Genomic DNA, 27,139 nt, shown 5'->3' on the forward strand with positions numbered 1-27,139 from the left:
CTCACACCCAGTCCACAGATCTGGGTTTGATCCATCACCGTTCTTTAGCCCACTCTGCCACCCCAGTTCAGACATGTCCATATGCAAATCAGTCTGACCATGTGCCTCATGGGAACAGTCCAGCCCGAACTGCCAAGCCATGCCTTCCCTGGACCGGAAACAAGCTTCCTAGAACCGCTTTCTGGCATTTCAGCCTTCTTCAGCCAGGCTTGCTTGAATCCAGTGGTAAAGTGAGCAAGGGACTCACGTCTGAGCATACCCTGCCAATTTATGGCGAACAAAGAGGTACAAAAGGGGGTGGTGATGGACGGATCATCAGAACCAATCAAACACTCACACCCAGTCCACAGATCTGGGTTTGATCCATCACCGTTCTTTAGCCCACTCTGCCACCCCAGTTCAGACATGGCCATATGCAAATCAGTCTGACCCTGTGCCTCATGGGAACAGTCCAGCCCGAACTGCCAAGCCAGGCCTTCCCTGGACCGGAAACAAGCTTCCTAGAACCGCTTTCTGGCATTTCATCCTTCTTCAGCCAGGCTTGCTTGAATCCAGTGGCAAAGTGAGCAAGGGACTCACGTCTGAGCATACCCTGCCAATTTATGGCGAACAAAGAGGTACAAAAGGGGGTGGTGATGGACGGAGCATCAGAACCAATCAAACACTCACACCCGGTCCACAGATCTGGGTTTGATCCATCACCGTTCTTTAGCCCACTCTGCCACCCCAGTTCAGACATGGCCATATGCAAATCAGTCTGACCCTGTGCCTCATGGGAACAGTCCAGCCCGAACTGCCAAGCCATGCCTTCCCTGGACCGGAAACAAGCTTCCTAGAACCGCTTTCTGGCATTTCAGCCTTCTTCAGCCAGACTTGCTTGAATCCAGTGGCAAAGTGAGCAAGGGACTCACGTCTGAGCATACCCTGCCAATTTATGGCGAACAAAGAGGTACAAAAGGGGGTGGTGATGGACGGAGCATCAGAACCAATCAAACACTCACACCCAGTCCACAGATCTGGGTTTGATCCATCACCGTTCTTTAGCCCACACTGCCACCCCAGTTCAGACATGGCCATATGCAAATCAGTCTGACCCTGTGCCTCATGGGAACAGTCCAGCCCGAACTGCCAAGCATGGTGAGCAAAAAAACGATGGATTTAGGCCCAGATCTCTGTACTGGGGTGAATGTATGACATTGTTCTGCATTCTGTCCATCAATTGTTGTTTTTGCATTTGTCACCCCGAGTGGGAAGGGTATGCTCAGACCTGAGTCCCTTGCTCTCCATGCCACTGGAATGAGGCTATCCTGGCTGACGAGGGCTGAAAGCCCGAAACCGGTCCTAGGATGCTTGTTTCCAGTCCAGGGAGGACCTGGCTTGGCAGTTCGGGCTGGACTGTTCCCATGAGGCACAGGGTCAAGACTGATTTGCATATGGCTGGGTTCAAACTGGAATGGCATGGTGAGCAAAAAAACGATGGATTTAGGCCCAGATTTCTGTACTGGGGTGAATGTATGACATTGTTCTGCATTCTGTCCATCAATTGTTGTTTTTGCATTTGTCACCCCGAGTGGGAAGGGTATGCTCAGACGTGAGTCCCTTGCTCTCCATGCCACTGGAATCAGGCTATCCTGGCTGACGAGGGCTGAAAGCCCGAAACCGGTCCTAGGATGCTTGTTTCCAGTCCAGGGAGGACCTGGCTTGGCAGTTCGGGCTGGACTGTTCCCATGGGGCACAGGGTCAAGACTGATTTGCATATGGCTGGGTTCAAACTGGAATGGCATGGTGAGCAAAAAAACGATGGATTTAGGCCCAGATCTCTGTACTGGGGTGAATGTATGACATTGTTCTGCATTCTGTCCATCAATTGTTGTTTTTGCATGGGGCAAAAGATGATGGCACAACCTGTCTGTGTGCAATAGCTATTGCAAGAGTTTCCAGATCCAGTCTGGTGCATGTGGGAAATTCACGAGGTGAGGAATCTGCACTTTGAATTTGCTTATCTTACACCTTAAGAGAACAAAGCATAAAACAAATATTTCTGTGTTAAGAACTCTAAGCTGTCCTATTGCATGATGCCTAGCAGAAAGTTAATTAGGCATTTTGTATCTTCTATTAACTGAATAAGCATACAAAAGGCCCTGTTCTGCCTTTCTGAAAGGCTGCTTTTTTGACTGATTGTAGTGGGCGTTTGCCATTTGTGCCCTTACCCAAGATGTAAGGATGTGTGTCAGGTTTTTTCAACAGTTTTTGGGGTGCTTTTTAAACAGTTTCTATAGAGCTATTTTCCTCCCTCCTTTTCTGAATTCATAATGCCTACTCTTTTTTTATTAAGCTGTGGCAATAAAATATCAAAAAAGGTTGGCCACAATGTGCACATGAGCTACCTATCTGACTCTAATACTATTAAGATGTATGGCATTTATCAAAAGACGTCATACCAGAGATTGAGCAATAAAGAGGCTTTTAATCTACGAGCTGTGACGTGGGAAACTGGTAATCACTGAGCTCATAAAAATTGGTCCTGGGGGCCAGTTTCATCCTCTTCCCCACAGAAGGGAGCAGGTCTAGGGTTAATTCTACAAAATCTCATTGTCTTAGCCCAGTTCACACAAGGTCTGTGTCAAGATGCTCAATGTCAAAGGGAGTGGGTCGACTTCAAGGACTATTTTGACATCTGGAATCAGGATCCAATATCCATCTGCTGAACCTCAGGGGCTTCGTCGACGAATGTTCAGGTTACTTCATCACAATGCACTAACAGTTCTCTTTCGCTTTCAGAAGCCAGGTACCTCTCCAATTTATTTTATTTCATGTAGACTGTATCTTTGCCTTGAACCCTGTACAGCATTTCGCTGCCTTTCAGCTAGGTTTGCACTACGTAATGCCACATACATGCATCGATGGATGATTCTCTTCTTCATATCTTTCTAGCTGTCCCTCCAGGTACTCGATAGGCAGTATTTCCTACTTCTAAACCTTCAGCAATTTCAGATCCTGACCCTCTCTTTATTACCTCTGCTCCATTTACTGCAGGGAAGAGGTTGATGCTTTCACATCTGCTGGCTTAGAGTAGTCTTCTGAACGTACTGGCAAGCGACTTAGACCGGACTGTCCGAGTAAAGAACATACACACAAAGTCACTGTCTTCGCGATTATCCCCTGAGGAGTACACACAGTCTCTAAATTCTCGTTCGTCTTAAATTTCTCAATGTCTGACTTTTTTTTCACAGAGCTTACTGTGAGTAGTCTCAACATTGGCATCTCCCCCGCGCTGTGTATATTTAAGTCATATTCAAGATTCTGCAGATGCTATTACAATCCAGACCCATACCTCTAGTTCTGGACATGCTTGGTCTACTTGGTTTCCTGGAACTAGTTATGGAGATCGTTTTAGTGCTCTTATGGGCCAGACCTATGAAAGGGAATCTGGGTTGCCTAATCAGATTCAAAATTGTTTATTGAATACACTTCCTCCAGATTCCTTGGTGTTTGTTGAACCTAGAAAGAAATACAATGCTGCTCTCTCCCTCAAAGAAAAGCAGTAGGCAGATGATTACTAAGAATGAAGGTTTTCTCAATCTCATCTACCAGTCTGAAGGCCTACAATTCAGTGCCTCTTAGATCACCATTATCGTGTGAGTCAGTTTAAGCAAAAAATACATCTGATTGTCTTTTTTGAACTACTATTAAACTTATGTAACGAGATGCACATCCTGCCTATATCTGACATTGTTAACCGTCAAGAAAAGTAAAAGATCCCTTGCTTTTCCTTCTTATTGTGATGTAGAGGTAACCAGAAACCATCAATGCCTGCTGGAAAAGATCTAGCTCCCTCCAAGCAATGACTTCATCATTCTATTCTCACTACCAGCTCCCTGGTGTAAGGGGGCGTTTCCAAACTTCTCCTGGCATGACTGATGAGAACAAAGAAGAAGCGGGTGCTAGGTATTGTGTGGGTACGAAATAAAACTTTCCAATTTTTCCCCATATTCTACAAAAGTAGTTGAATATTTTGGCTCTGGGCCTCTTACAGAACATAGGTTGTCCAAAAACACCAATGTAGCAGCAACATTTACTGATCTAACTAATTGAAAGAAAAGTTCCATTAAAGCTCAAGGCAGCAAATGAGTGAACCAAGAGGGTTAGTGCGGGATGTTGGTGCTGCACAGTATCTTACCTCACCAACAAAAGGGACTCGATGTCGTCCATAGATCTCCAAAACAAATACTTTCATATTGGGATCTGCACAGTAACAGAATTGGCACCAAACATTACGAGTACAGAGTTCCTTCCTTTTGGATTGCAGTCTGCCCTGGGGCCTTTTGGAAATGCTTTGATATGTTTGTGGCTTTCCAAAGGTATTTCGTTTTCTGAGTTTTTGATGAATGGCTCCTCGAGGCTAGCTCTCTATGATAAATTCTTTAAGACTGACAAAATAGCAATGTACCTTTTATAAGGTTAGGTGTACATATCAGCAAAGAAAACTTTATTTTCAACTTAGTACGTTCAAGCAGTAGGAGTGGTGCAACATTTAAAGAATCCACTGCAGACAATATCTCATCTGATGGTCAGAGTGATATTTTTTCCAGATTCTGAGGCAATGCACATTTTGATGGTACTAGAAAGGTTAGAAATGATAGCTCTTTATAGGGTAACTGAAGTTTGATGGCCCAGACAGCTGTACAGTCCCTGACCTGATGGTATTTAAAGGAGAGTATCTTTACGACAGCTTCAAAAACTATCCTCACACACTCGTTGATGGGGGATCAATTAGCCTATATGGATGAGAAGACCAGACATGGCAAATGGTCTCTGAAAGAGCAACAATATGATATATTGGAGTTGAGGACAATCCATCTTGTCTTGAAACTTTTCTTTCAGCAGCCAAATCCAGTTTGTTTTTACTGAACTTGAAAACATATCATTATGTATTATGTAAACTGACAGAGGGAAGCACTGTCCAGCGTCCTCTTTTCGGAAGTCCAGTCAATTTTGTCCTGGGCTCTAGAGACGAGCAGTCAAATCATTGCAGTTTATCACCCTGGCCTTCGTAGTTCAAAGTCAGTCAAGCTCGACAGGTGCATACTTAAAGAGCACAGTACTCAAAGATTTTCTCTGCCTGGAGTTAACCAGAAAATACACTTTTAATAAACCTATCTAAATAATTTCTGTCACTTTTCATCCAAACCAGTACCTGAGAAAGGTAATCTCCAACCTCAAACACAAACTTGACAGTCATTGCTCTGGACTAGCCATGACAAGGGAGGTATTTTGGCATATTGTAGTTGTCTCTACAGGAAACTTTGTATGGAATAAATCTCTCTAAAGGATGTGAGGCACTATTCTCTACAGAAGCTTTTAGTTGTTGAGCTTGTCTGCCAGGCTCTCCATCCTTTAAAATAAAATATGCCCACCTACCTCTTACAAATGATTACACAGTATCCTGAATTAATCCAAGAAGATCTTCATACACCTTCAAATTTAAGAGACTCTGCTTTTGGTTTCTTAAGATAAGCAGGTCCATGAACGTGCCAACAAGTAGTTGCCCAGGTTCTCAGTTTGGTAAAACTGGGAAGCTGTGATTGAAACCAGAGTCTCTCTGGGTCAGGGCCCTCCATCTAATGTTTTCCCATGTTCCAACAAAAGCTTCTGACTTGCCTGGGTTTACGCAAGTGCATTCAGAACATAATTATTTTTTGGTGTTTATTTTTTTATTTTTAAATAAGTTGGGGCAACAGCGGGAGAAACACACCTTCATATAACAGGTACACATTTGGCAGAAACAGTGCAAGCTTCCCTCCTTCTGAGAACAGGTATGGCTAGGGTGCCATCAGCACAAACTTTTCCTGTCACAATCCAGGTACAAATCAGGCAGCAGCAGTGCAATTTTACTTCATCACAGAATGGGCTCTGCGGGAGAAGCAAAACAAACCTCTCTCACAGAAAGGGTAGTCTTCCATGTCCCACAGAGCAGGTATTGGACAGCAGATACGTACAACTTTCATTGCTCACGGAACATATACAATTAGGGCATGTGTGGTGTAGGTTGCAGAAAGATCTCTGGAGCTGGTGTTTAAGTTGACAGGCATGTATAAGTGGATGAGTGAGTGATTGAGAGTTCTGACTCCATTCTCAGATGATAATCCAAATCAGAATCCTGAAATTCCTACTGCTGTTGCTTGGCGAATGGGCGTTTGTGTTGATTATTTGGTGTCCCAAATATTGAGAAGTAGCTGTTACCTAGTAAGTTATTGTTGTTTGGAGAAGCCTCGCTGCTACCTAATTAATTATGATCTAGACAGACATACAGGTACCAACCTCTTTGAAAAGGTTTTGAACACATATTTCTAACAGGCGCTGTGAAATCTCAGCCTTAGTGCTACACTTGTTTTCAGTGTTGAGGTAGGGACAGTTTCATAAACCAGGGGGGCTGTACAAGTGTTAGTGGTGGGCTGAGGATGTGCCTATTTGTGGCCTCTTACAGAGGCCTGCAGACAAGCCACAACAATACGTATGCTGCCCTTCGTGGCAGTAGGAATGCCTTCCTTATGCAGCAAAGGACGATTAAAGCTGCTGTTTATTATTATATTAACTTCACAAGCTTTGCTTTTTGCAAAGAAGTAAAAATGAAAACATGCCAAGTTAAGAGTACCTCACCTTTTTAAATATGCACACCCCTACACTAAATAAGTTGTATTCTCAGAACAATCAGTTGAAGAGTCGGGTGTCTACTGTGTCACTATATGATCTTGGACCACCATAATCTATTTAGAAGTTGTTAAATGCTGAGCAGCTTTAGATTAATAGATCTGCATTGTTTTCTGTGTTTGACACTTGTTCTGAAAACGGTGAGAACATGCATATATTTTTATTTCAGTTTCACTCCCCAAGATACACCAGCGGTATGACTTGGATATTGATGCTAGTATGGCGAAGGTAAGCTCCAATACGATGACAATGCACATTTTGTTTATTAATTTGGAACCCCCCATTAATCCTTCAGGGTATTAGGTGGCCTAAACATGCACTATTCACTGTGTGGGCCTGACATCTGTGACACAGGTTTAATGACAGTCTGTGTGGCAGTGAGCAATTTTTCATAAATGTAAGTCTGAGATACCAAATTGTGATTTCAATGTAACTCATCACCGAATTTAAAACGGGGAGTTTTGATATTGTTGTGTACATAAATAAGCAACTGTTCAATTTGTTTGTAAATGTATACACTTAATTAATAGTTATGTAAAAGCTTCACACCACTAAAATGATTGTGTTTGGAGTTAGCATCTCACTAGTGTGCTGAAGGCGTGAATGATCAGCAGCCATGGTGGGCCTAAGAGGCAGGCACTATACTTTCAGTTTGAACACCCACACAACTTGTGTCCCTCCCTGTTTCCAGCGTTCTCCCTCTCTCTTTTATATGTCGCATTAAAGTTCAAAAACAGAGTAACCGTATATTGAATGATTTAAGATTTGAACTGCAACATAGGAAGAGATTGCATTATTTATACTGACTGTTTTACATCAGGCTGTAACAGGAGTTGTATGCTACGCCTGCAGGATTGCTGCTTCTTTACTGCTGTATCAGGAGTTAATTCGAAAGGGAATACGATGGTTAATGTGAGTAACAAACAAATGTCATTTTCTTGTATATCCGACTACTAACTTTGCTGGCTCTGGTTGAGCATCTCCCATTAGGAATTTGTTTCCTTTATGCTCTTATGTTTTCTACACTACACTGAGTCTTTGTTTCTACAATTACATTTGGTGGGATTGGTGGTTCTTTTTTTATATATAAATATTGGGCCTTTGTTCTGGTGTCTATGTATGCATGTCATGGTAAATGGTCTATCCATAGAAATTTATCACTGAAAAAACAGAGTTTACACCTCCTGGAGGGTATATTGTTAATGGGAGATGTGAGGACCCACAAAATTCGGCAAATTTATCAAACCCTCACTACACACTCTAAAACTACCATACATCGGACCCGGGCGGCGTGAGAGCCGGACTTACCGGCCCTGACAGGCGATGATTGAGCCGAGGCGCTGGCTAGCCCCAGGTACTCCGCTGTTTCCACTAGATACCGGCTGATCCAATTTAAGTACCTCCACAGAATATATTACACTCGCCTCTGCCTCTGGAAGATGGGGACAATTCAGTCCCCCATGTCCCTCCGCTGTAATTCAATCAAAGGGTCGTTCTTCCATACGGTTTGGAGCTGCGGGGCACTGCAACACTTCTGGTCGGGCGTACTGTCTTGCATGGGGCGGGTACTGGCGTGGAACATCACAGCAGACCCTAGACTGACACTTCTGCCCAACACAGAGGACATCGGGGGAATAGATACAAGAGACCCCTCCTATTCTTAGGCCTCACACTAGCCAAGAGGGACATTGCACAACACTGGGAGACTACCTCTCCCCCCCTCCGGTATTGTGACATGGAAAGAGGCTTTAGATAAATGTACGTCGGCCGAAATAGCAGCGTTTCAGGTGATGGGCTGTCCACAGAAGCACAGGAAGATCTGGGCCTGGTGGGCTAAATATCGGGGTATTGACTTATCTCTCCTTACGCAGCCAGCAAACCAGGACCCTCTTGAACGGCTGGTAGTAAATGACTCACCTGTTTGATGCGATAGCTCATCACAGATGTGGATGGAAACTCCTTTGCTGTATCTATATCTTGTTTTTCATGGGAAGTATGGTGCGTGGTTGGGGAAGAGGGATGGGGGGGTGTTTGGTTTGATGTTCCGCAGACCTCCTAGGAGAAACTTTTCAGTACCTACAGTCTTTACAATCTGCCATGTACATGTATGATGCTTGTCGGGCTCTGCCCACTTGGTACTGCAGGAAATCAATATAATCTGTTGTTAAAAAAAAAAAAAACGAGTTTAAAAACAGTTATGAGCATGGAGAACTCCACGAGTTATGTTGTGTGCGCTTATAACCATCATTGGTGATTTTCAGTGGTTTTACTCTTTTCTGCCAGTGCCACAGCTCTGCTTTTGATGGTGTTTTTTCCAGTGATTTTCATAGCATTTGCTATGATTTTCTTACTTTTCAACCCCTGTTGCTCATGGCCTGTTGTGACCATGAGCAGCAGGAGTTGGGTGATGGCCTGCGCCCAGAACATCTACCCAACCCACCCTGATTGCCTAACACCTGCTGCACCGGGCCATCGGCCTTGCCCAACGGAAATTGGTCGCAAGACAAATCGACTCGAGAGTCTGAGACAAAATGTCGGTCAAATCCAGTACTTGAAATAGCTGCTAGCGGGGTTTTGAGTAGGCTCGAGATGTATGCCAAAAACAGTGCGTTCGTCTCAGAGTGCCTTATATTTTCCATACATCTAGATCACACTCACCACTGACATTAACCCGGTCACCTTTGTGGATGGCCTCCCTGGCTGTTGATTTTTTTCTTCTCCAGAGCACAAGACCCCTGAGTCAGTGCTGACTTAGAGTTTCAAGATGGCTGGAAAAAACATTTTAGCTCTCTAATCCAGTCCATCTCATTAAGTAAATTCAAAATATGATTGACAAGACTGACTCGCAAGTATAAATGGCAGAGATATATAAAAGTGGTAACTCAGTAAATCCTACCTTCCACCTTTTTTAAATGCAGATATCTCAAAAACATCTAAATGGATATGCCACAAATCAAAAAAACACTTTTACTATTTTTTCCTTTGGACTGATCTTCACAAAACTTTGCATGCCAAAACTTAGCTATTTTTTCAGGAGTAAAGATAAAGGGGAAACATATACATGATCAAGTCGATGATTATTTTATCACAATTACTGTTGTACCTTTTTCCTCTTTCCCCCCCTCCTCTTTTCCAGAGTTACATTATCTTTTCTCTCCATATGCAGCTATTTTGCTTGAATTTCTGTTATTGAACTATTTATATTTAGTTGTATCTTTTCCAAAATAAAGTTTCTTTGTTTGAACTAAAACACTTAGCTGTTTTCAAGTTTCCTGCAAATCTGAAAATGGAGGTCAAAATTTATAGGCAAATCAAAGAATGCCTTTTCGATGGAAAGTGCGGCTGAACCATAACTACACAGTGACGACCACCACGGTGTAAAGTGATTTCTAACATTGATTCCCATGAATGCGGACAGCAAAGCTGTAGGTTACTGTGATAGATAAACGTTTCAGGCAAAGCATTGCAGGAAAGACAGGAGGATAACTAGTTAATTCCAGTGTGTGATTTTCCAACGCAGTGGAGAAGGAGATCAATGAGCAGCAGTTTAAAAATAAATTTTGGGGTAAATAGAAATAAACCAGAGGAAAAGAGCATTGTGATTATGTGCATGCCTTTGAAAACTGAAAGAACTGTAGTTGCTGTTGAGGTTCACATACAGAATCCAGATTAGGAAAAAGATTGTAAATTAGGCTTTTAGACATTCTAGCCTTCAGGTCTCCCTTTCTGCTTTTATTTTTTGTTATGGAACCCAGTCTTCCTTACAAAATCTGTAGGGAATCCTTTTAGAATGTTTTATATTGATTTGCTCGAAATGTTCCCATTTGTACAGTGACTTTTGAAGCCCTTTTCATAAACGGCCTATCAGTAGTTAGCACTTTGAAATCATTACATTATCTCTCTCCTTTTGCCACTTAAAGAACTATGTAGGATTTGTTTTGTTCCTCTTACCAGTTCAAAGTTCTTTGAGCAGCATTGCATGCTTGATAGTCCGTTTACTGCGTGCATTTGTTTTACATTGTTTTAATAATTACAGCTTTCTTTAGTTACGAATAGCATTCTTTAAGCTGAATTCACCATTCACTCGATATTGACAATCTAGGTTTCAGTACGTGATTGATGTTCAATGTACAATTAACAATTTGTGTTTTACTTTATAAAGAGTTGATTTTTAGGATAATATTTTCATCTTCCTTTTTCAAGTGAAATAATCAAGGAAGATCATAATGAAACGGTGCACAAAAAAACTGAAATGACTCTTAACTTGGACTTTTGTGGCAGAAGCATAGACAAAGCTGCAAAACTGTAAGTAACTTTAGTTTGCAGAAAATATCCCCATTGTCTGTACATGTGATCACTTTTGCCTTTTTAGTTCCAACACCAGTATTTAGCATGTTTTTTTCAATATTTATGATTTTATTCCTCATTGTGACCATTTTTTCTCAAACCCACATTTCTTTCAGTCACTCCACAATACCTCTGCATATATCCCTTTATATGGGACAAGCGTTTATATATTTTGTCAACCAAATGGGCAAGGTGTAAAGACATTTAAAGTTATCGCTGCTAAGGGTGCCCTAAAATAGTTTAACATTTGTGAATGTTGGGCTGATCAATCCCTTATAATGTGGGTTTAGACTGCTTGGTTCCAGAAAGATCACAAAGCAAGTGGATGATAGCACTGATGTATGGATGTCACCAAAGCCTTTAGAGCTGAGGAACTAGTGGTCCATGTTTTATTTCTTTCTTGTATACATAGCCAAGGGCTTTGTTTAAGTTGTGGCTGCTGATCACCTTTTACAGGAATGGATGTTTCTGGGCAGTATGGGTAGATTCATTGTATGTATAGAGTAGTTTAGCACTCACAGTGGCTCTCTCTTAGGCAGCAGAAATTCCCTAAATTAGTCAGTCCCCCATCTCGGGCACTTGTTACAAGATTAGTGGAGAAAGTATGTTGAGGTGGATGCTTCTTACCCAATCACAAGTGGCACAATGTTGCTAAACCCAATATTACCAGGTGAGGGCACACCAGGCCCTGTGTTGCAAGGTGCAGATCTGTGACCAGTAAATGTATGCACAGGTTCATGGCAGGCAGAGCGCATAAGGATAGCTCAGCTCTCCTCCTACCTCCTACAGTACCGAGGAGCATGCAAGGTTCTACCTCAGAAGTCTCTTTGAACTTGTCTTTCTACTGACACCTCTTAGACCCTGATAACTATAGCTTTCAATCTTTAGGTCCAAGCCAGAATCAATAATCCCACTCTTCTTCAGTTGGTCCAGAAAAACGAACTTGTTGGTTAGATGGGGGACTTAATTATTCATTTTGCAGTTGTTTCGAGTAGTACCAGGCTCTCTTTCAATTGTTTGCCTTGGAAATCCTGACTGCAGCTGAGTATAATCAGTGCTTACATTGTGCCCATAGTTGGCATTGACACTTACTTCTTGGTATCGGGACTCTTGCCATTTTATTCAAAGGCAGAAGTCCTGATCATGTCTCACCAAAGTGCAGATGTGCAGGACACAGATCACGTCATCCAACATCACCATGTCACTTCCATTAAATATGCCATTCCTGAGTGGGGCAAGGGAGCATTATGGAATGTCACAGCTTCATCAAGGAATCAGGTATAAATGGCCGCACACTGCTCGTCACACCAGCAAGTTGCCCCAAGGAACTGTGGACGATGTAGTAGCGACGGCGAGTACGCCTATGCTACGAAGTGTATGAATAAGTATGTGTCACATTAGCCATCCCTGGACACGTGTTTCGAGGTAGTTGCCTCTCGTCAGCAGGGAGTAGGTAAGTGTAGAGGGGTGCCGCGTGGACTGCCAGCAATTAAAAACAGGTAAAGTACCTTTCAAGGCGCGCAGGTGCTGGTCAAAGACTCGTCAGTCCGCTGGCTCAGGAGAGCCGTAATGTATCAGGTATAAATGGCCGCACACTGCTCGTCACACCAGCAAGTTGCCCCAAGGAACTGTGGACGATGTAGTAGCGACGGCGAGTACGCCTATGCTACGAAGTGTATGAATAAGTATGTGTCGCATTAGCCATCCCTGGACACGTGTTTCGAGGTAGTTGCCTCTCGTCAGCAGGGAGTAGGTAAGTGTAGAGGGGTGCCGCGTGGACTGCCAGCAATTAAAAACAGGTAAAGTACCTTTCAAGGCGCGCAGGTGCTGGTCAAAGACTCGTCAGTCCGCTGGCTCAGGAGAGCCGTAATGTATCAGGTATAAATGGCCGCACACTGCTCGTCACACCAGCAAGTTGCCCCAAGGAACTGTGGACGATGTAGTAGCGACGGCGAGTACGCCTATGCTACGAAGTGTATGAATAAGTATGTGTCGCATTAGCCATCCCTGGACACGTGTTTCGAGGTAGTTGCCTCTCGTCAGCAGGGAGTAGGTAAGTGTAGAGGGGTGCCGCGTGGACTGCCAGCAATTAAAAACAGGTAAAGTACCTTTCAAGGCGCGCAGGTGCTGGTCAAAGACTCGTCAGTCCGCTGGCTCAGGAGAGCCGTAATGTATCAGGTATAAATGGCCGCACACTGCTCGTCACACCAGCAAGTTGCCCCAAGGAACTGTGGACGATGTAGTAGCGACGGCGAGTACGCCTATGCTACGAAGTGTATGAATAAGTATGTGTCGCATTAGCCATCCCTGGACACGTGTTTCGAGGTAGTTGCCTCTCGTCAGCAGGGAGTAGGTAAGTGTAGAGGGGTGCCGCGTGGACTGCCAGCAATTAAAAACAGGTAAAGTACCTTTCAAGGCGCGCAGGTGCTGGTCAAAGACTCGTCAGTCCGCTGGCTCAGGAGAGCCGTAATGTATCAGGTATAAATGGCCGCACACTGCTCGTCACACCAGCAAGTTGCCCCAAGGAACTGTGGACGATGTAGTAGCGACGGCGAGTACGCCTATGGTACGAAGTGTATGAATAAGTATGTGTCGCATTAGCCATCCCTGGACACGTGTTTCGAGGTAGTTGCCTCTCGTCAGCAGGGAGTAGGTAAGTGTAGAGGGGTGCCGCGTGGACTGCCAGCAATTAAAAACAGGTAAAGTACCTTTCAAGGCGCGCAGGTGCTGGTCAAAGACTCGTCAGTCCGCTGGCTCAGGAGAGCCGTAATGTATCCGGTATAAATGGCCGCACACTGCTCGTCACACCAGCAAGTTGCCCCAAGGAACTGTGGACGATGTAGTAGCGACGGCGAGTACGCCTATGCTACGAAGTGTATGAATAAGTATGTGTCGCATTAGCCATCCCTGGACACGTGTTTCGAGGTAGTTGCCTCTCGTCAGCAGGGAGTAGGTAAGTGTAGAGGGGTGCCGCGTGGACTGCCAGCAATTAAAAACAGGTAAAGTACCTTTCAAGGCGCGCAGGTGCTGGTCAAAGACTCGTCAGTCCGCTGGCTCAGGAGAGCCGTAATGTATCAGGTATAAATGGCCGCACACTGCTCGTCACACCAGCAAGTTGCCCCAAGGAACTGTGGACGATGTAGTAGCGACGGCGAGTACGCCTATGCTACGAAGTGTATGAATAAGTATGTGTCGCATTAGCCATCCCTGGACACGTGTTTCGAGGTAGTTGCCTCTCGTCAGCAGGGAGTAGGTAAATGTAGAGGGGTGCCGCGTGGACTGCCAGCAATTAAAAACAGGTAAAGTACCTTTCAAGGCGCGCAGGTGCTGGTCAAAGACTCGTCAGTCCGCTGGCTCAGGAGAGCCGTAATGTATCAGGTATAAATGGCCGCACACTGCTCGTCACACCAGCAAGTTGCCCCAAGGAACTGTGGACGATGTAGTAGCGACGGCGAGTACGCCTATGCTACGAAGTGTATGAATAAGTATGTGTCGCATTAGCCATCCCTGGACACGTGTTTCGAGGTAGTTGCCTCTCGTCAGCAGGGAGTAGGTAAGTGTAGAGGGGTGCCGCGTGGACTGCCAGCAATTAAAAACAGGTAAAGTACCTTTCAAGGCGCGCAGGTGCTGGTCAAAGACTCGTCAGTCCGCTGGCTCAGGAGAGCCGTAATGTATCAGGTATAAATGGCCGCACACTGCTCGTCACACCAGCAAGTTGCCCCAAGGAACTGTGGACGATGTAGTAGCGACGGCGAGTACGCCTATGCTACGAAGTGTATGAATAAGTATGTGTCGCATTAGCCATCCCTGGACACGTGTTTCGAGGTAGTTGCCTCTCGTCAGCAGGGAGTAGGTAAGTGTAGAGGGGTGCCGCGTGGACTGCCAGCAATTAAAAACAGGTAAAGTACCTTTCAAGGCGCGCAGGTGCTGGTCAAAGACTCGTCAGTCCGCTGGCTCAGGAGAGCCGTAATGTATCAGGTATAAATGGCCGCACACTGCTCGTCACACCAGCAAGTTGCCCCAAGGAACTGTGGACGATGTAGTAGCGACGGCGAGTACGCCTATGCTACGAAGTGTATGAATAAGTATGTGTCGCATTAGCCATCCCTGGACACGTGTTTCGAGGTAGTTGCCTCTCGTCAGCAGGGAGTAGGTAAGTGTAGAGGGGTGCCGCGTGGACTGCCAGCAATTAAAAACAGGTAAAGTACCTTTCAAGGCGCGCAGGTGCTGGTCAAAGACTCGTCAGTCCGCTGGCTCAGGAGAGCCGTAATGTATCAGGTATAAATGGCCGCACACTGCTCGTCACACCAGCAAGTTGCCCCAAGGAACTGTGGACGATGTAGTAGCGACGGCGAGTACGCCTATGCTACGAAGTGTATGAATAAGTATGTGTCGCATTAGCCATCCCTGGACACGTGTTTCGAGGTAGTTGCCTCTCGTCAGCAGGGAGTAGGTAAGTGTAGAGGGGTGCCGCGTGGACTGCCAGCAATTAAAAACAGGTAAAGTACCTTTCAAGGCGCGCAGGTGCTGGTCAAAGACTCGTCAGTCCGCTGGCTCAGGAGAGCCGTAATGTATCAGGTATAAATGGCCGCACACTGCTCGTCACACCAGCAAGTTGCCCCAAGGAACTGTGGACGATGTAGTAGCGACGGCGAGTACGCCTATGCTACTAAGTGTATGAATAAGTATGTGTCGCATTAGCCATCCCTGGACACGTGTTTCGAGGTAGTTGCCTCTCGTCAGCAGGGAGTAGGTAAGTGTAGAGGGGTGCCGCGTGGACTGCCAGCAATTAAAAACAGGTAAAGTACCTTTTAAGGCGCGCAGGTGCTGGTCAAAGACTCGTCTGTCCGCTGGCTCAGGAGAGCCGTAATGTATCAGGTATAAATGGCCGCACACTGCTCGTCACACCAGCAAGTTGCCCCAAGGAACTGTGGACGATGTAGTAGCGACGGCGAGTACGCCTATGCTACGAAGTGTATGAATAAGTATGTGTCGCATTAGCCATCCCTGGACACGTGTTTCGAGGTAGTTGCCTCTCGTCAGCAGGGAGTAGGTAAGTGTAGAGGGGTGCCGCGTGGACTGCCAGCAGTTAAAAACAGGTAAAGTACCTTTCAAGGCGCGCAGGTGCTGGTCAAAGACTCGTCAGTCCGCTGGCTCAGGAGAGCCGTAATGTATCAGGTATAAATGGCCGCACACTGCTCGTCACACCAGCAAGTTGCCCCAAGGAACTGTGGACGATGTAGTAGCGACGGCGAGTACGCCTATGCTACGAAGTGTATGAATAAGTATGTGTCGCATTAGCCATCCCTGGACACGTGTTTCGAGGTAGTTGCCTCTCGTCAGCAGGGAGTAGGTAAGTGTAGAGGGGTGCCGCGTGGACTGCCAGCAATTAAAAACAGGTAAAGTACCTTTCAAGGCGCGCAGGTGCTGGTCAAAGACTCGTCAGTCCGCTGGCTCAGGAGAGCCGTAATGTATCAGGTATAAATGGCCGCACACTGCTCGTCACACCAGCAAGTTGCCCCAAGGAACTGTGGACGATGTAGTAGCGACGGCGAGTACGCCTATGCTACGAAGTGTATGAATAAGTATGTGTCGCATTAGCCATCCCTGGACACGTGTTTCGAGGTAGTTGCCTCTCGTCAGCAGGGAGTAGGTAAGTGTAGAGGGGTGCCGCGTGGACTGCCAGCAATTAAAAACAGGTAAAGTACCTTTCAAGGCGCGCAGGTGCTGGTCAAAGACTCGTCAGTCCGCTGGCTCAGGAGAGCCGTAATGTATCCGGTATAAATGGCCGCACACTGCTCGTCACACCAGCAAGTTGCCCCAAGGAACTGTGGACGATGTAGTAGCGACGGCGAGTACGCCTATGCTACGAAGTGTATGAATAAGTATTTGTCGCATTAGCGTCCAGGGATGGCTAACGCTACACTTACTTGTACTCATGACTTGGGCAGAGGCGTACCCGTCGACGCTGACTTCAGGGACCACAATTCTTTGAGGTAACACGCTGGTAGGTAGAGCAGTGTGCGACCAATTGGACTTCTGTTAATATTCAGGCTCCTTGAGCCGGTGGAGCTGACGAGCTCATGGTTACGCACCTGCGCGCTACGAGAGGTACTTTACCTGAGAACACTTATTTTAGCAGCCTACACAGCAACCCTACACACTCACCTACTCCCTGCTGACGAGAGGCAACTACCTCGAAACACGTGTCCAGGGATGGCTAACGCTACACTTACTTGCACTCATGACTTGGGCAGAGGCGTACCCGCCGACGCTGACTTCAGGGACCACAATTCTTTGAGGTAACACGCTGGTAGGTAGAGCAGTGTGCGACCAATTGGACTTCTGTTAATATTCAGGCTCCTTGAGCCGGTGGAGCTGACGAGCTCATGGTTACGCACCTGCGCGCTACGAGAGGTACTTTACCTGAGAACACTTATTTTAGCAGCCTACACAGCAACCCTACACACTCACCTACTCCCTGCTGACGAGAGGCAACTACCTCGAAACACGTGTCCAGGGATGGCTAACGCTACACTTACTTGCACTCATGACTTGGGCAGAGGCGTACCCGCCGACGCTGACTTCAGGGACCACAATTCTTTGAGGTAACACGCTAGTAGGTAGAGCAGTGTGCGACCAATTGGACTTCTGTTAATATTCAGGCTCCTTGAGCCGGTGGAGCTGACGAGCTCATGGTTACGCACCTGCGCGCTACGAGAGGTACTTTACCTGAGAACACTTATTTTAGCAGCCTACACAGTAACCCTACACACTCACCTACTCCCTGCTGACGAGAGGCAACTACCTCGAAACACGTGTCCAGGGATGGCTAACGCTACACTTACTTGCACTCATGACTTGGGCAGAGGCGTACCCGCCGACGCTGACTTCAGGGACCATAATTCTTTGAGGTAACACGCTGGTAGGTAGAGCAGTGTGCGACCAATTGGACTTCTGTTAATATTCAGGCTCCTTGAGCCGGTGGAGCTGACGAGCTCATGGTTACGCACGTGCGCGCTACGAGAGGTACTTTACCTGAGAACACTTATTTTAGCAGCCTACACAGCAACCCTACACACTCACCTACTCCCTGCTGACGAGAGGCAACTACCTCGAAACACGTGTCCAGGGATGGCTAACGCTACACTTACTTGCACTCATGACTTGGGCAGAGGCGTACCTGCCGACGCTGACTTCAGGGACCACAATTCTTTGAGGTAACACGCTGGTAGGTAGAGCAGTGTGCGACCAATTGGACTTCTGTTAATATTCAGGCTCCCTGAGCCGGTGGAGCTGACGAGCTCATGGTTCCGCACCTGCGCGCTACGAGAGGTACTTTACCTGAGAACACTTATTTTAGCAGCCTACACAGCAACCCTACACACTCACCTACTCCCTGCTGACGAGAGGCAACTACCTCGAAACACGTGTCCAGGGATGGCTAACGCTACACTTACTTGCACTCATGACTTGGGCAGAGGCGTACCCGCCGACGCTGACTTCAGGGACCACAATTCTTTGAGGTAACACGCTGGTAGGTAGAGCAGTGTGCGACCAATTGGACTTCTGTTAATATTCAGGCTCCTTGAGCCGGTGGAGCTGACGAGCTCATGGTTACGCACCTGCGCGCTACGAGAGGTACTTTACCTGAGAACACTTATTTTAGCAGCCTACACAGCAACCCTACACACTCACCTTCTCCCTGCTGACGAGAGGCAACTACCTCGGAACACGTGTCCAGGGATGGCTAACGCTACACTTACTTGCACTCATGACTTGGGCAGAGGCGTACCCGCCGACGCTGACTTCAGGGACCACAATTCTTTGAGGTAACACGCTGGTAGGTAGAGCAGTGTGCGACCAATTGGACTTCTCTCGCTTCATCAAGGAATAATGGATGAATCTCATCACATGACTTATTATATGGGTGCCCTGTCACTGCTTTGGGCCTTGTGGCAATGGTGATATTCTTTCATTGGACCTGTGTTTGCTTTTCAGCAGGGTCACAGTTGTTCGGATTGTGGTCCATGTGCCATAACACCTGCATGTGTGCCAGTAGGCAGTATTTCCCTTTCGGCTGCTGCCTTGATTGCTGAATGTTATGGCCTACTCAGTACAGTATCATTGCATTCCCACGTGTGCCCTGCTTGTGCCACAGGCACCACTCTGTCTCTCAGTGGCTTCTAAGTCTGGATTGACTAAGGACTTCTCTTGGCACTAGTGGGCGCAGAATGTCGGGACCCACTGACCATCAGTCACCTGCTGCTGTGATCTCAGTGTTCCTGGGCAAGGGCACACAGTGTAATCCTACCTCGGTGGAGTGCACAAGACTGGAGCCAGTCTAGGCAGCAATATGGCATTATTTCCTACCAGACAGAGCCTTCGCCACTGGCTGAATTACTCTGTCAGTTGTTATTGTTATTGTTATTTTAATTTTATACCGCGCCTAATCACCTGCAGGCCTCTAAGCGCCCGGAAAGATGGAATAGGACAATAACACAACAGGTCAGAACAAAAGATCGCATTGGATTAAGCCATGCTCAGGCTTCTCCTGAACAGTAGCGTTTTCAGGCTCTTTCGAAATTTTAAGAGGTTTCCTTCCTCACGTAGCCCTCCAGGCAAGTTGTTCCACAGCTGGGGAACCAATACCGAGAAGGCTCTGCCTCCCTTCGTCACTAGCCTGTACCGAGAGCAAGTCAACAACTGCAGGTCCGAGGACCGAAGTGATCTCGTCGGGCAGTACAGTTGTAGGCGCTCCTTGATATAGGCCGGAGCCTTACCGTAGATGACCTTATGGGCTATACACAGACTCTTGAATTCCACTCTCTCTTTTATTGGAAGCCAATGTAGGTTTTGTAGTAGAGGAGTGGCTCTAGACCTCCTAGGGAGTCTAAAAATCAGTCGGGCAGCATCATTCATTAGAATCTGAAGCCTATTAGTAAGGGTTTTCGGTAGGCCAAGATAGAGGGCATTCCCATAGTCAATTCTGGAAATGATAGTGGCAGTTACCATTGAGCGCATCATGGGCTCTGAAAGGATAGGGGATAACTTCCGCAGTTGCCGGATGATATTAGTACAGCTGCCTACCACCGACGCGATCTGAGGCGCCATCGATAGGTCAGCGTCCAACCGAATCCCCAAGCTTTTTACAGCCAGGCTTGGTTTTGGGGCCGAGCCCAACTCCATGGGCCAGTAGAGGTCACTCCAAGGTGAGAGGGTGGATGGTATAACCAAGATCTCAGTTTTGTCAGGATTGACTTTTAAAAGGTTATCTGTCATCCATCGTACCGTGAACCTCAGGATGTTCTGGGATTGGAGTTGTGCGGCCGAGGTGTCATTTATACTTAGCAGCAACTGCGTATCGTCCGCATAGTTGAAGACTTTACAGTCCATCGCAGCCAGCGCAGCGATCAGGGGTTGCAGGTATAGGTTGAATAGAAGAGGGGACAGGGCCGACCCCTGCGGTACTCCACACTCTAAAACCCCGACCTCAGATGTTTCATCCCCCAGTTGTATCCTTTGAGTCCTGCCTGTAAGGAAGGATTCCAACCACTGCAGCGCCGAGCCCTTAATCCCAAAGCTCTTCAATCTGTCCAAGAGCAGGGTGTGGCTGACAGTATCGAACGCCGCTGATAGATCTAATAAAATCAGGGCGCTCGCTTTCTTACAGTCAGCCCTACCTCTTAGTTCGTCCAGCACCGAGAGCATCACCAACTCGGTGCTGTGATGTGCTCGAAAACCTGCCTGTCTATCGTGGAGTAGATGGTGAGATTCCAGATAGCAGGACAGGGACTGAAGAACATGTTGCTCAAGGATTTTTGAGAGAAAGGGCAGCTGGGAGATGGGTCTGTAGTTCTTCAACACAGCGGGATCTGACCCCAGCTTTTTCAATAAGGGTCTTACCCGCGCCTCCTTAAGTTCACTCGGCAGGTATCCCATGTCTAGCGATCTATTAAGGATAGAGATGATGTATTCCTCCAATAAGGGACGCGCAATGCGAAAGATCTCAGGTGGACAAGGATCAGCTGGAGAGCCAGATTTAATTTTACACATCAGTTGTTCCAAGATTAATGTATCCATCTGTGGGAACATTGTAAGAGAACAGTCGCTCGCCTTATTAGATGTTAAGGCAATTGCAGTCCCTGTTGCCGCCATATTCTCTATCTCCTGGACAATGATCTTCACCTTCTCCAGGAAATAGGTCTGGAAGGTATTACAATCAAAAGGGGGCTTAACATTATCCGGCTTCTTACTCAGCTCAGCCAAGATTTTAAAGGTTTCTTTCTGGATATTAGTGGCCTTGCTTAGGCGCGACTCAAGATAGTCCGCTTTAGCTTGAATCATAAGTTTTTTATATTGGTGGAGAAAGGCCTTATAGGTATCCCTATCAGTATCCTGCTTGGATTTCCTCCACAGCCTTTCTAATCTCCTTAGCTTGGTTTTGGTTTCCCTTAAGAGCGGAGTAAACCAGGGAGCTTTCCCAGAGCCCTTGATTTGCTGTGTTTTCACTGGCGCTATCTGATCGATGGCCCGAATCAAACATCTTGTTAGATCAGAGTGGTCCTCAGTCCAAATTACAGCTTGAGGTGGGGGTTGAGTAGACCAGTACGTCAAGGCCTTGTGCAAAGCACAGAGAGCACGCTATGCCCTGCCTAGGGTGTCTTTGGGCCTAGTAGAGCTATGCACTAGCAACCCCAGCTAACCAAAGGCGTGATGGCAGTACACCACACTGCACCTCTTTACCTCACTACCCAAATTGCAGTGATCCTCCCAACCTGGAAGACACAGCAACAATAGTCATTAAGCTCATTTAGTTGAATTAAACATTATGATCAGAATGATGTATTGCAGCTACTGCTTGATGCCGAAAAGTCCCCAAATTGAGGGGTGGCTAAATGCTACAGTTTATTTCCTTATCTGAAGTACTAGCATTTTATACATGCAGAACATTTCTGAATATTTTTCAGTACATTCAGTCTAGCTTCCCACCTTCACAAACAATCATGAATGATTCTGTTTTAAGAAAGGCATACTTTTGACAGTATTTCTCATCTTTGTGTGTTTTGGTGGTGTCAATTTGGACGAACAGAGTTTAATTTCTAGAACACTTCTTTGACTGTTCATTACATATTGCCTACTCAATTCTACCTTACTTTATTTTTTATTAACAACACATTTTATTGGGTTAATCATCTGGAGGACAGGCCATGGCCCTACAATATCCTGTAGAAGGAAAATAATTAACCGCACGAATATACCAATATTTCCAGCATTTACCAACACCTGCCAAACATGCAGGTGGTACAACAGAAACATAATGCAGACAGTGCTCGATCTCAAAATAAGAAAACATGGCAGATTGGCATAGGGATTCAGAAACCCACTGTATCAGAAAAGTCCAGTCAAGGTGCATTTGAGAATATGGGGCGGCACTCAGGGGTCCGCTGGTGGCGGGGGGGAAGCTCGATACGTCGCCCATAGAGTCCAAATTTTCGGTGTTTTGCAGGGCATCCCCGAGCTTAAAATATAGCTATATCGGCCCCCATACATCTATCTAGTTCGGTCTTCCATTTGCCTAGGGTCGGGGGATGACGCTTTCCATAATTCAGCAATGTCCCGCTTGGCGATAGTGAGAGCCAGAAAACAGTAAGTGTTGCTTATACCTATTCCCCCCAATGTCGTCCGTGCAATGTAAGAGGAAGAGTCGTGGGTCTAGCGGAAGCACCCACGATAGCACCTCATTTAACCATGACCGAATTCTACGCCAAAAGGGTTGCAATGCCGTGCAACTTCATACTGTATGTAAGAATGTACACTCCTGCCAGTCACACCGCAAACATGTAGGGGACTGGATAACGCCCATCCGACACAGTCTGGTCCGAGTATAGTAAGTACAATGCAGGTATTTAAACTGTATCCGGCGGTAACGTGTGGAGACCGCCGGACCCCAAGGGCTAGCGATGGCTTCGGCCCAGTCGTCATCTGTCAAGTCTGGAATGTCGGCTTGCCAGGCAAGTCGCGTCTTGTCAAGTGTTGTCGGTGTGTGGGTAGTTATGGTCTGATATATTTGCCTGATCTTGTGGAGGCCGAGGTTGCCCATCAGTAGACAGCCTTCTAGAGAGTGGAACTCTGGGAGGGTCTCTAGTGCGTGAATCAAGGGATTGAGTACATGCCGAAATTGGAGGAATTTATAAAGTTGTATTTTATGTAGGTCGTATTCCGCCTGTAGTTGCTGAAAGGATTTCAGTGTAGTATCCCGTATTACATCACCGAGGGTCGAAATCCCCGCAAGGTCCCATCCCCGGAACCCTGTCAAGGCAGCCACCGGGCGGAGATACGTACCCTGCCATAGAGGGGCTTTCTGGGTGAACTTCCCATGCCAGCCCATCTGTCGGACTTTGGCCCGCCACAGCTGTATCACAACTTTACCGGCTGGGGCATAAAATCTAGGCGCGTGGCGCTATATAGGAGGTGGAGAAGTGGAGCCTGTTCCATTGCTGCATGCTCGAACACGTATGCCGGGTCTGTGGGGGAGTTATACCACCATTCATTTACAACAAGTATATGGGACGCCACATCGTATGAGTGGATGTCCGCTGCTGCGATTCCCCCACAGTATGCAGATTGCGCACATGTGCGGAGAGCAACCCTAACTGTGCCACCGTTCCATAGGAATTTGTTTTGTATTGCGTCAACCTGTGCAAACCAGGAGCGTGGAATAGGCCAAGGAAAGTTTTGGAGGCGATACAAGATCCGGGGTAGCGACACCATCTTTAAAGATGGCCGAACGCCCATATAAGGACAAAGGAAGAGAGGACCATATTGCCGTTTCACCATTAAGACTGATTAGCAATGGGGTTATATTATGTGACCAGGAGACTTAGGGGCATGGGGACACAAAAATGCAGAGGTATTTAAAACCATCCGTCGCCTGGGATAGTTGCGAGGCCCAATTATCACGACCTTGTTGACCGCACACCGGAAACAGCACGGATTTGGCGGGGTTCGTGTGTAAGCCAGTAGTTTCCCCAAGCACCCTGAGGATTTCCAGTATATGGGGCCCGAGTACCATGGGTCAGTTATTAAAAAGAGGAGGTCCGCGTTTAGCGCGATATGGTCCGATCTCCACTGAGACCATTCAAAACCACAGAGCACCGGGTCGCTTCTGACCCATGCCGCCAAGGGCTCCACTGCGAGGGCGAACAATAGTGGGGACAGGGGGCAGCCCTGTCGAGTGCCCCTTTGGATAGGGAAGGGGTGGGAGCGATGCCAGGCGATGCGCACTGACGCCGTTAAGTCGCTGTAGAGCAGGCACACATACGCGATGAAGCACGGCCTGAAATTGATCGCTTTGAGCAATTGGAAGAGGTACACCCAACTCAGCGCGTCGAAAGCTTTGCCGGACGACCGAGCGTTGGGGCCGCTGCCATGGCATTATCTACCCTCCGGATATTGTGGCAGTTGCTCTGTGGGGCATGAAGCCCGACCGGTCGGGATGTATCCGATCTGAGACACATGCCCGTAGGCGTTCGGCGAGGACTTTCCCTAGCAGTTTGGGTTCGAAGTTGATGAGGGAGATGGGACGATAAGAGGAGGGATCATCCAGAGGGCGGCCTGGCTTGAGAAACAGCACTGTTTCCGCGTGCCACCAATCCCGGGGCAAAATTGTCCTTTGGCCTTCTGGATTGCCGCCAATAAATGGGGGCATAAGAGGTGCACATTCGGCCTTCGGAATTCCATAGAAATTCCATTAGGACCAGGGGCGCGCCTGGGGTGTATCGCATTGAGGGCACCCGACAGTTCTACCGCAATTCGGGCCTTCAGTTGCTCACGCAGATGAACGGGGAGCTTCCGCGGCCGAATGTCCATGAGGAATTCTGCAATTAGATCGGCTGAGATCTGTTTGCGTCATGCATAGAGAGTTGTGAAGTGTTGCTCAAATTCCTTGGCAACTCCCTCCGGTGACGTACATAAAGACCCATTTGCGCCGCGAATAGTGGGGAAAATCGCCGGAGAGTCGTCAGCCTGGCGGAGCTGGTGAAGCATTCTGCTTGACTTGTCGCGCCATTGATATACCCGATGTTGTGACGCCTCCCAAATCTCCTTGGCATCCCCCATGAGATATTGCTGCAGTTTTTGTTGCACCTGAAGCAGGTTGGGCCGTATTATAGGGCTAGGGTCTAGGTTAAGCTGCGAAGCCAGTGCCGTCTGGCCCGACTCTAATGCCTCCAGCTGCTCCCGCCTTGCGCAGTTTTTTTTTGGTACGATAGCTGATTTCAGTACCCCAAACAGTCGGCTTGAGGGCCTCCCATAGGGTACACCAGAATGGGGCAGAGGGGCCATTTTCGTCCAGGTATGTGGTGATCGCCGTGCGGAGCATATCCTTGTACTCTGGGCACCGGAGATGCCAGGGAGACATGCGCCAGCGAAAGGGGGGTTAGCGGGAGCATGTATGGAATTGTAGAGTGACCGTAGAATGATCAGATAGCCCACGGGGCAGATGTGTTACTTGTGAGAATCTATGAAGGAATATGCGAGGGGTGAAGAAATAATCCAGACGAGACTGTAACCTTTTTTTTTTTTTTTAAACATATTTTTATTGCAGCATTATAAACAAAACATCCATTAGGGCAACCGGTACCCGCGTATAATCTCAGATCACACCCCTCGGTATAGCAATGCACACAGCCGTTTAGCCCACATCCCGGGGGCCGGGCGGCGTGGTAAGACCGTGATTCATGTGATCATAACGATCTCCTCATAGCAAAGCCCGGTCCATGTCCTATTATAGCCTCTGCATTTATTCCTATCAGATTCTAACCCCACCCACCCAACTGCTGCTGATGCGGGCCCTACCAGTGGATCCTAACATTAATGCGCGCTAGTCATCGGGGACGAGACTGTGACCCATGGACAGGTATGTATAGCTATATTCTGCGGGATGGTATTCTTGCCAAACGTCAGCCCAACCCAGGGTGAAAACCATTGTACTCAATTTTGTGGGGCCCTGTAATGGTGTGGTGTCAGTACTGCACTGCCAGTCCCATGGTATCGTTCCAGTCACCCCCCAGCAGAGTCAAGCCCTCAGGCAAATCCCCCCAGACTCCTGAGATCTCTTCAATGAAGGCAGTCCCTAGCGGGGGAGGGGCGTAGATGCTGCCTATGGTAACCCGTTCCGCATACAGTGTGCCCGTGTCGAAGAGGAATCGACCCCCGTGATCTGTCTTGTATGTTACATGCTGACACTGGACCATGCGATGTATTAAGATGGCCACCCCCTGGGAACCTCAGGTGAATCCCGTATGATTAACATGATGAAAGCAAATGCGGGCTAGACATGGGACTTTAGTACCCAAGAGGTGTGTTTCCTGCAAAAGTAGAATATCAGCCCCATACCACTTAGCCTGGCGTAAAACAGCACCTCGTTTCACTTTGTTTAGGAGGCCCCTGACATTTCATGAGACCACAGTAAGGGGTTGCATCACCTAGCACCATTATCTCTTGAAGTGAAGAGGAAAGCAATGAGGAGATCGAAACCAGAGTGGTCTGTCTGCATATAACATAAACACATTAACTGCCTAAAACTACGTTCCCCTAGAATCCGGCCACCCCCCACCCGACACAACCATAAAGTAGGAGTATTTGTCTCAGTGTGGGGCATGCCAAGCCCCCAACCAGGTAACCCCGCGCCCCCACACCAAAAGGACCCCACCCACCCATGAAACATGAGAACAAGAGGGGCACAATAAGTCTGTGCCTCTTCCGATGTCCCATCCCAACCTAAATCAGTCTCAACTCCAACCGGCATCGTGCTCCGACTCCGCTCCAGTGCACCTGGTACCTGTATATCCTGACTCTGGCAAAATACTGCCACTTCTACGGAGCAGTCCTTAGAAGTTCAGTAATCTTTTTGATTCTGATTCTAATCCAATATATATATATATATTCGGTGTCTGCACTGATGTTCAAGTGGTTAAAATTATATAAAGCAGTCAGAGGAAAAAGCTGCAGTGTTTCCATTCTGCGTGCGACCAGCAGAAACCATCTGTTGCAGCACGATCTTCGCAGGAATCATCCT

At 47.2% G+C, this 27,139-nt stretch overlaps 1 protein-coding gene across 3 annotated transcripts in view; it reads left to right on the top strand.

Annotated features, from left to right (window-relative positions):
• The window catches only part of TBK1 (TANK binding kinase 1), a 517,762-nt gene that overhangs the window by 371,098 nt on the left and 119,525 nt on the right, over nucleotides 1–27,139 (top strand). For all 3 annotated transcript variants that reach the window (XM_085653411.1, XM_085653412.1, XM_085653410.1), the window contains exons 10-12: nucleotides 6,881–6,939; nucleotides 7,532–7,623; nucleotides 10,915–11,016. In XM_085653411.1, the coding sequence (XP_085509537.1) occupies nucleotides 6,881–6,939; nucleotides 7,532–7,623; nucleotides 10,915–11,016 (253 nt within the window). The remainder of the gene's footprint in view (nucleotides 1–6,880; nucleotides 6,940–7,531; nucleotides 7,624–10,914; nucleotides 11,017–27,139) is intronic.

The sequence above is a fragment of the Triturus cristatus genome, chromosome 4_1 (genome assembly GCF_964204655.1).
Source record: "Triturus cristatus chromosome 4_1, aTriCri1.1, whole genome shotgun sequence".
NCBI lineage: Eukaryota > Metazoa > Chordata > Amphibia > Caudata > Salamandridae > Triturus > Triturus cristatus.